Source organism: Bradysia coprophila, chromosome IV (assembly GCF_014529535.1).
Source record: "Bradysia coprophila strain Holo2 chromosome IV, BU_Bcop_v1, whole genome shotgun sequence".
Taxonomy (NCBI): Eukaryota; Metazoa; Arthropoda; class Insecta; order Diptera; family Sciaridae; genus Bradysia; species Bradysia coprophila.
Genome location: NC_050738.1, coordinates 4512416 through 4521980, shown reverse-complemented (window position 1 = coordinate 4521980; position 9565 = coordinate 4512416). Strand labels below are relative to the sequence as shown.

The 9565-nt window shown below is 34.3% G+C and overlaps 1 protein-coding gene and 1 long non-coding RNA gene across 2 annotated transcripts; both read left to right on the top strand.

Annotated features, from left to right (window-relative positions):
* The first annotated feature begins 5060 nt into the window (after window positions 1-5060).
* On the top strand, window positions 5061-5771 carry LOC119085901 (nicotinamide riboside kinase 1-like). The gene has a single exon (XM_037196445.1). It carries the CDS (start codon window positions 5136-5138, stop codon window positions 5751-5753), a length of 618 nt encoding a protein of 205 aa, XP_037052340.1. The 5' UTR covers window positions 5061-5135; the 3' UTR covers window positions 5754-5771.
* An 897-nt stretch (window positions 5772-6668) lies between these two features.
* Window positions 6669-7525, top strand: LOC119085904. Its single transcript, XR_005089364.1, has 4 exons — window positions 6669-6854; window positions 6983-7119; window positions 7246-7376; window positions 7435-7525. It is a non-coding gene; the product is annotated as an uncharacterized LOC119085904 (long non-coding RNA).
* The last annotated feature ends 2040 nt before the right edge of the window (window positions 7526-9565 follow it).

Sequence of the window (9565 nt, the reverse complement as noted above, 5' to 3'; positions counted from 1 at the left end):
AGACAAAGAACAGCCAAAAAATGTAAAAACAGCCAAAAAATGAGAAATCACTTAAAAATGGTTAAAAACATCATCCAAAGTTGTAAGACTAAATTACAGTGATTATGCATTTTCCACAATAAAATTCCAAATTTATTCGGAAAAAAACTCCGTTGAGAATCGTCTTCAAAGAACGTTTCACCTGATCACTTAATCATTCTTTTGTTGTAATTTTTTTTCACAGAATTTTTTTTTTTGCTCTCTCGATGGATTTACCATTCTTTTATTTTAATCGTTTCGCACGTACACACATAAATATACTGCTTACAAGAGTATCAATTAGTAACACATCAGGTGCATCTCTCTTGTGAACGGTAATCAATTTATTAATGGCAATAACATGAACTGATACGCACTACTCTCATTAAAAAATAAAATTAAAAACCAATGTACATCATTATGATCAACCAAGACTTATGATATATCGCACATATCGACTTAAAACCAACACAAAACAAATGCCTCTGCTATGATTGTTAGAACAAACGAATTGAACATATAAATCGCGGTTAACTCATATATAAGTATGCTTAACTGATGTACAAGAACTATAACCCAAAGACAATATGCGGTTACCATGTGTTTTTGCTGCGGTTGAACTTCACGGAATGACGTGCTCGATGGAAATGTTGAAGCTTTTAAAGAAAGTTACATAATTTCTTGTCTTTGTGGAAGGTAAGAATAATGTTACTCTCGATTCGATGTTCGTTCTGAAATTCTCTTTTGTTTGTTTGTTTCTGCGTTTATATTTCACATCTCGGATCGGTGTGTTCTCTTGTAACGAAAAAGAAAAGTTGGAGAAATGGTAAAATGACCGGAGAAACAATCATCCGTTGTACCATAAAGATAGTTGGAATACGCACGTTTGAACGCATCACACGATTTTTGTTAGCTAAATCTAAATAAAATACAGCAAACCATATTCACAAAAGGATTATGCGGAACAAAATCGAATTGATTAATGACATCATTAAATGTTTCATAGACGGAGAACGCATAAGTAGCGCTCTATTAGCGGATCTATTGCTTCTTTTGATCAAATAACTAATGATATAAGTCTTTTACTTCATTTGTTTGAGCGTACAATTTACTATATATATAAGATCACATTAAACGCGGCTTGTCATTTATTATTTTTCTCGTCGTTGTCGATAACAGATGTAGATGTTTAGTTTAGTCTTTTCATTATATTGTGGCTATTAAAATTACATTTTACTGAAGTAAATCATTACCAATACAAATTCTATTGAGAAGTTCAGATAGTCAAGGGATCTGACCCACCACACAGGTACTATTCACTATTATTAGCATTACATACGAAAATTGTGATTGCGTGATTGCCATTACATTAAGACCACAAGAGTAGATTGTATGTAAGGTTCCCGTTGTAATTCTGAAACGTCGAAGCGTACATCCGCTCATGAGAAAAGTACAAAATGGCGGACCCATATTTTAACACAATTTTAAACAAATAGTTCGATTCTCTGTATGGGACAAGTGAGTTGGCCTGTAGAGGCGCTACATTTTTTTCATAGTACTTCATTCTTTGCGGCTTATTTTCATGTGAACCAACTTCACATTTGTCATTACAGAACAAATGTCACCATATGAAGTTGGTTCACATGAAAATAAGCGCAGTGACAGCAGTAGTTTTATGAAAGAATGTACTAAAATATGGGAAAACTCTATTACATTTCTTCGTAGTTTCTAAATATCATTCTCCTATTCTCTTCATTATCAAAATTTAAATGTTCTTTATCAAGACGCGCTTGTCACTTAAGTCTGTATTGTTACAGATTTTTTCTGTGATCAAATGAGAAAATAAGAGGGAGCAATTGAAATACTAGAAACGACAATCTGTTACCGACAATGATGATGAAGAAAAGAGATGAGCTCTACAGCAAATATTGTCTTACAAAGTAATTTATGTAAAAACCAATGAAGTACTAGACTTTGTATCAAACAAAGTTCCTCTTCAATGAACTGAAAATTATTGGCAAATCGTTAACAAAATTTATAATTTTAGAAGTATTAAGTCAGGACTTCACTGAGTTCAGTGAGGACTTTTTGAATATGAGAAAGTATAATTATAAATTTAAAAGTTTGCTGTCCCTTCAACATCATCCAAATCAGTTGATTCAAATTTCAATTCAGCTTTCAAATCGATGAAAGAAGACGATCGTATGCAAGAAATTGTGCGATTTTCTGACGTTGCAATATTATATTTCCTTCAAAGCACATGGAAAACAGAGATAAAACTTGTATCGCTCATTCATCAATTATCTTCCCATTGTGTTTGAACTTTGCGAACACACGGAAATGAAACGAAAATATTTACAATTCTTTTCAGTGGGTAACTTTAGAACATTATTTTGTGTGAATGTGAATGGGATGTTCCATGACCGGTATTATTTTGTGCAATTAAATTAGAGGTTCTGTTCTTAGTGCGCTCCATACATCATTGTGTAATTATATTTGAAGAAAAACGAAACGAAAAAGAAAACAACAAAATAGAAGAAATCATCAGATATATATCTAAACGGAGCATATAGAGCCAGAGATTCCAATAATAATTTATAAATGATTGCACTGCAACACACTGTTCTATTGTTTTCAGATACACGATCTACTTATTAGTGCTACAATTTTATTGTTAGTTTCATTAGTCGTACTATAACAGATGTATTGTAGGTTGTAGCGATTATATAATATACAGTCCCGTCTAATGTACATTGCATGGCTGTTATTCTCTTGTTTCTGTTGAAATTAAGCACTTGATAATTGAACTTCAGCACTCACTTCTAATGGACGCGCACATTGACTTCTTGTATTCTGTATCTTTTCCTGATCAGCGATCGTTAAATATTTATTAGCGTTCGTCACTCGATTCTTGATAGACATCCAAATTTAGCGACCATTTTAGTAAAAAAAAATTGCAGAAAAAATCGAAACTTAATGAGTGAACGGTCAAAGGACGAGCTCATCACTATAGATTTTATTGGCACCTGATGACCTGGTTCCACAGCAAAAGCTTCAATGGTGCAAAGGTTCTATGAGATTTCGGATATCTGATGTCCTCATGAGGGATTCTTTTGAAAAACAGAATCTTGAAATCGGACGCGTTTTCCATTGGACTTTTTTATATGTGCCTGAATTCAAAAAAATTCTTCGAATCTTGGGTGGCTGGTGGGAGGTGATCGAAAACTGAAAACATGCACTTTTCTTACAAAAATTTCTCCAGTTACACGAGCCGTACAGGGTCGTGTGGGGTGTCATTAAAAAGGTAATTGCATATCTTTTAGGAAAAATAGAGCTTACAGAAGTTTGGTGGCATCTACGATGAGTTATGTGAAGTTGAAATGTTTAAGTGCTTATATTGCATCGAAGATGCTACCAAACTAGTCCAATGGAAAACGCGTCCGATTTCAAGATTCTGTTTTTCAAAAGAATCCCTCCATGCATGTGATAGTATATTTTATTATAGTAGTTCGCACACCACAATACTCATCAGTAGCGTTATATAGAGTCTGTTTTACTTAAGTATTTGAGACTAAATTCCTTCCTTCTTGGACCTGTTACAGACGGCAATCATTACAGAACAGTATTATTATCGGGTCTATTACTTCCATCTATCAAAGTATTTCTAATTGGTTGATTTCAAATCTTGTACTTCAATTGCTTTATCACGTATTTTACTATATAAAGGACCATATTACCAGAGCTTATCATTATTTTTGTCGTCGTTATCGATAACAGATGAATAGCTGTATGCGATAGGTTTAACTTGTTTCCTCAGGCGTTTGAATGTTAATGGTCTCAGTTTGTGGTACGATTACCAACGTTTATATATTACGATTATATTCAGACGAGATAAGAGTCTTACAAAAAATGTTAAATATTCGAAACTTCAATTCTAAAACTTGGTACATACTCTGTAGCATGTAATGATAATGTAAACCTATCATCTGTTTTGCTTATGTTTCATTAAAATGGAGATCGTGCACAAATCACGTTACTTCATTAACGTTCGTGCACGATTATTTTAACGTTCATATTAGTAAAAAACGAATGAGATTATTGAGTCTCTCTTATACCGTTCCATTTTTATCTTAACAATGCGTTCAGCCACCGTGGCTATGCAAATATTCTGCAAAGTAATTATTTATACCACCAAAACTGTAAAATGTTATCTCAGATCGAGACCAAGTCGAGAACAAAATTTAACGCATCTAGATCCGAGATATCATTTGATAAATTATGTAAATATCACTGGGATAAATGATGGAAAACGGATGCAAGCGTGATTGTCACATCGAGTCCTTGGGAAAGCCGTATTAACCTATGGGCTAAGCCTAGACTCTGGAGCAGTTAAGGGCGATGAGAAAAGAGAATAAACGAGCGCTGGGAAATAACTATTTGCCGTATAAATTGCAAAATTTCCTCGTTCGCTTCGCTCAGGATTACTTTTTAATCCTTCACATCTGGCCCTGTCCTTCGACAAATCTATTTACCTCCCATAAATACTTAATCTATCTTTATCAGACTCTAAGCATCATCACAACAGAGTATCGTACAGGCGAATTATGAACGCTCGTTAAATACGCATTATTAGCAGAAAATACCGTTCCTGTAGAAGGTGATTATTTGTACTTATTATTGCCTCTTTCGTTGATGATCAAACATAATGTGCTGGTGGAGTTAATAACTCCGAGCTATTCTTCAAAAGTGAAAAATCGATTTATAGTCTTCAGCAATACTAAGTAATAATTGGTATCTGCGGTTGTGAACGCAACCATTGTAGAGCTTAGAGCTTACATAATAAAAGGTCGAATTTGATCTTCTACATACTTGCCTACATGAATGACCATTTGATTTATTCAAGCACATTTCCACCTTGTCTACGGCTTCAGACTAAATTTTATGTTATAAATAAATGCAGCAGTGGACTGTTGTGAATACTCGTGCCGCTTTAATTTAAACCATTCATGACATATATATTTGCTACCATCATGTCATTTTGTTATCAGTTTGTGTAGTGCTGCTTGTCAGGAAACATATCTGTTAGGAATCAAACTGAACTGTTAGTAATAATACTCATGAACTGGCTCATCATTGGAATAACAGGTGTTACCTGTTCCGGCAAGTCCACATTAGCCAGATCTATAGTCAGTGAAATAAGTGCCAATAAAGTCAGTTTCTCTAATAATATTACAATTGGTGCGGTGAAACTAGTGAAACAGGATGACTATTTCCACCCAAAGACATCCACCGAGCACATCTGGATACCAGAATTCAATTACATCAATCGTGAGGTCTTAAGTGCACTGAATATGAACAAAATGTGTGAGCACTTGAATGAAATTCTCGGTTCGACGTATCAACCGTACCAGAGGAAAGAGGAGGAAAGTGTTCTCAACGTTTTAGTCATTGAGGGATACTTGATATTTAACTGCACGCGTATAAGCGAATTGTGCCAACTAAAAATCGATGTACGATTGACCTACGATGCATGTTTCGAAAGACGAAAAACTCGCATTTATAATCCACCCAATCCACCGGCATATTTCGAGAAAATTATTTGGCCATTTTATCTAAAACATCGGAATGAGTACGAGAACACTTTGGGACTGCAGGTGATGAATGGAGAATTATCTGAAGAGGTTGTCTTAAGGCAGGCGTTGGATCACATCGTTGATTTTGTTAATAAGAAATAAAATTGTTGATTTTGTTAATGTTTTTTAACTTGAAGAATTGATCAGTGGCCAGCCAAGTAGGCAAATCGGTGAGAGTGGTTTCATAGATAGGTGAATTCAATAGGCGTTAGGACGTATTCGATCTTCATTTTTTACTCCTAAAAAAATCTGCCCGAAATCACAAAATCTTCCATCATGACGATATTGACCCAAATACACCTAAAACCTGATGGAAGATGAGAAGTTCCGAAGGCCTGAAGTCCTAGAATCAACGAACTATCATTGGAGTACCTCAATTATGTCGAGTTAAATCATCAGTTAGTAATACGCATTCGTTGGAAATGACGGATGTTTTCTGTATAACGCATTCTTATCGACGTCGGGACGTGCTGTATGAATTACTATATTAGCATACGTTAGTAACATCGATCAACTAACAAATATAAAAAAAAAAAAATCCAGATTAGAACTTCCATTAGAACCGTTGGAAATCATCAATTATATTTTCTAAATGAACTTGGTATGTATGTCCGTCCATACGCAATCATAAATCGATTAAACATCATTTGAAAAAGATATTTAGCCAGATTTCACAGATGACTGACTGTAACCTGACAAACTGGCCTAACATGATTCATTAAGCTTCATAAAAATAAGGTTGCACATACATTACAGGAAATTCGATTTTGAAAACACAAACTCTATAACCGCGCTTAACATTTGTTTCGTTAATTATGTGACGGAAAAGGAAATATTTATTGGGCCATACAGAATGTGTTAGGAGCACATTCACAAATTACATAGACTTTTAAGGTAGGAGCAGTGCCAAAATTCACTTAATCCTTCCTTAAGCCCTTTTTAGCATTTAGTGTGATTTATAGTCAACTGCATTAGTCAGTAACCCAGTAGTAAACTTAATGAAAGTGTCATATTCGGTCTTCAGGTTCACCAAAATCATACTAGACTCGATCTGGTGCTTACGAGTCTATAAAGCGATATTGAGTTTATTTTGCATTACCCGAATTTGCCCTGTTTAGAGGTCTCTCTTTCCATAAATCTTTTGCGTATACAAGGATCCAAGATTCGTCATTATTCTTGTGAGTACTTTGTGAACAGTCCCATGTAAGTTGCATAAATGGATTTAGTTGGCATATGCATTTGGTTTACACTTCTTTGAGGCAATCAAGTGTGATAAGTTTATGGAGCGTAGAGCAGATTTTGTTGCATTTTCAGAGAAATATTTAAATTAGACTTTCAGGACACCACAGGACCAAAGCCGAACATTTTTATCACCGTACGACATACCCGGTTAATAGATTATAATGTGCCGTTTGTAGCAAGTGAAATTCCGAATGTAGAGTAACTTCTGGATATACCAAATTTTAAGGTAATCGAAATTCTTAGTGCATGCTCGGAAATTGGCAAAATCGGTGACTTTGGAGACTCTGTATTAATCCACACGCAATGAGGTAAATAAATTTAAAAAAAATTGTTTCTTTTCTTGATTGACCAGAGCTGGAAGAACACACTAAGCAAAATAAAGTAATTACCATGCGCTGCCAAAGGCACGATTGGATGTTTTGGTCGTATATTTGCTGGTCAGTAATTATTTCAATCAAATGCGATAGTTTCATGGAGGCGCAGGTACACGAAGAGATTACATTTTTTTATGGAACATTTACATGTAAAGTTCATCTTGTAGGGAGTAAAACTTAGATTGGAAAGAGTTAAGTGTAAATGTGCGCCCGATTTGTGCCGTGTTGAAAAATGTATCGTTAAGTTCATATCACGCGACAGAGCCGATTTAAATGTTGTGGGAACATTACTGAAACCTTTAAATAATTATCTTGGATATCACATTCGGAGCTTTTACAAGCACAGCAACAATCAATATCGTCCAATGTTGCTTGAATTAACGGATGAATTTTGCAAGTCTTATCCGAATCGTAACGCCAGAACTCCTTTGACTATCGTATTGAAGATTATTGAAAAATACATAAATTTTAACAAGCCGTGCCCGTGGCTTCCTGGAACCTATCTCATAAAAGACTTCAATTTCGGGATAGCACATATACCGAGCTTCATACCGGAAGGACGTCACATGCTAAATTTTACCGGATATTATCAGCCGAATGTTTTGCTAGCAAATATTGAGGTGTACTTTCAAGTAACGAACCACGGTATATTGGATCTACGAGTTGGGTGATTAGCGTGTTTCCCACGGTCGTGAGGAAAATATTTTAATTTAGTATTCGTCGGTGATGGTTTTGAGTGATAATTTAAAAATCAAATAAATTGATTGAAAAGAGAGAAAAGTTGTTCGAATTATGTTCGAGAAAATTTGGGAAAAAAAAATCTTTAAAATAGTTGTCGTCGAGTGCACGGACCTAACAGTATTTATGAAGTTGGTTCACCTGGAATGAAAGTCACCAGCAATGTCACATTTAACCACAATCTGAAAGGGATTGTTGGACGAATTTATGAAATATGCAGCGCAAAGCTTTTTGGCACTTAAGGTGTTGATGTAAAAATCGGTAAATTTGTACTAACAACAGCTAGTGGCCCTTTAGTTGGATTCCGTAGGCATGTAAAAATTACAAAATCCCTTACCAATCACTTGTCAGACCTTATCATTAGGGTCGGTCGATTTAAAAAAATTTCAAATCGTGCTTCTGGGCCCAGCTGATCCCACTCAGCTTTAGGGATGGGAGGCGTTCAAAATTATCGATAATATCAATCGAAAGAAATTATCGATAATCGATTAATCATATCGTTATCGATAATTTAATAATTATCGATAATTATCAAAATATCGAAATTCGATAATTATCAAAATATCGATATTTTGATATTTATCTGAAAATTCATGATAATATAAATATCAATATATCGAATTATCGATATCTTGATAATTATCAAAATATCAATAATTATCGATTATCGATATTTTTTTGATAATTTTCGATAAAAAAAGTCGATAATTATCGATTATCGATAATTGATAATTATCGATAATCATTTTCATTATCGCCCATGCCTACTCAGCTTAACCAACGGAAGATTTTAAGACCAAAAAAACATTTTTTTTAATGTTCTATGCTTTGCCCAAGACGATTTTTTAGAAAATTTTTGAGTATCAGAAAGTGTTGGTACTTTGTTGTTACTCCTAATTAAAAGATTGAGTAAATTTTTTCTTTTTTCCTTTAAATATTCAACGTAAGGTTAAAGGAATACAACAAAACAAAAAAATACAAAAATTCGATCAAAACCAAGTTTTCCGAAGTAAACGAAGTTCATGGAAGTCGGTTTTTTTCAGATTTTTTCAACTTTGTTACTATTAAATCAGGAGTAAATTTAGACGGATTTTTGATAAATTGGCTCATTATCAAGGGAAATAAATAGTGATTCTAGAACACAAAAGTTTTTCACTGTCGGTTACTTAATGTCGGTGGGACTAGTCCAAGTCTAATACACCAACATTGTTAATGAAAAAAATATTTGTCTAAAACAATAAGTAAAAGATATCCACATCAAAACACCATGCACTACGAGTCAGACACGTCAAAATAAGCCTATTGGCTTAGCTGATCTTTTTTTTATTGTATATTATTCCAAATTGATGTTAAGAGCAGGGTTAAGAGGAAGATATTGCTTTCATTAACAAATCTGTCGTGCCAGCGAAGTTTCACATTCGAAGTTTTAACTTCTCTCAAGGGCCACCTTTCAGCAAAAAATCTCTTATTCAATTCCACTCTTCATTTAATACAAATACCTTCCTTTTCCTTGATCGGACTTGGCGAGTAGCGGGAGCACATACGAAAAACCTCAAGTTT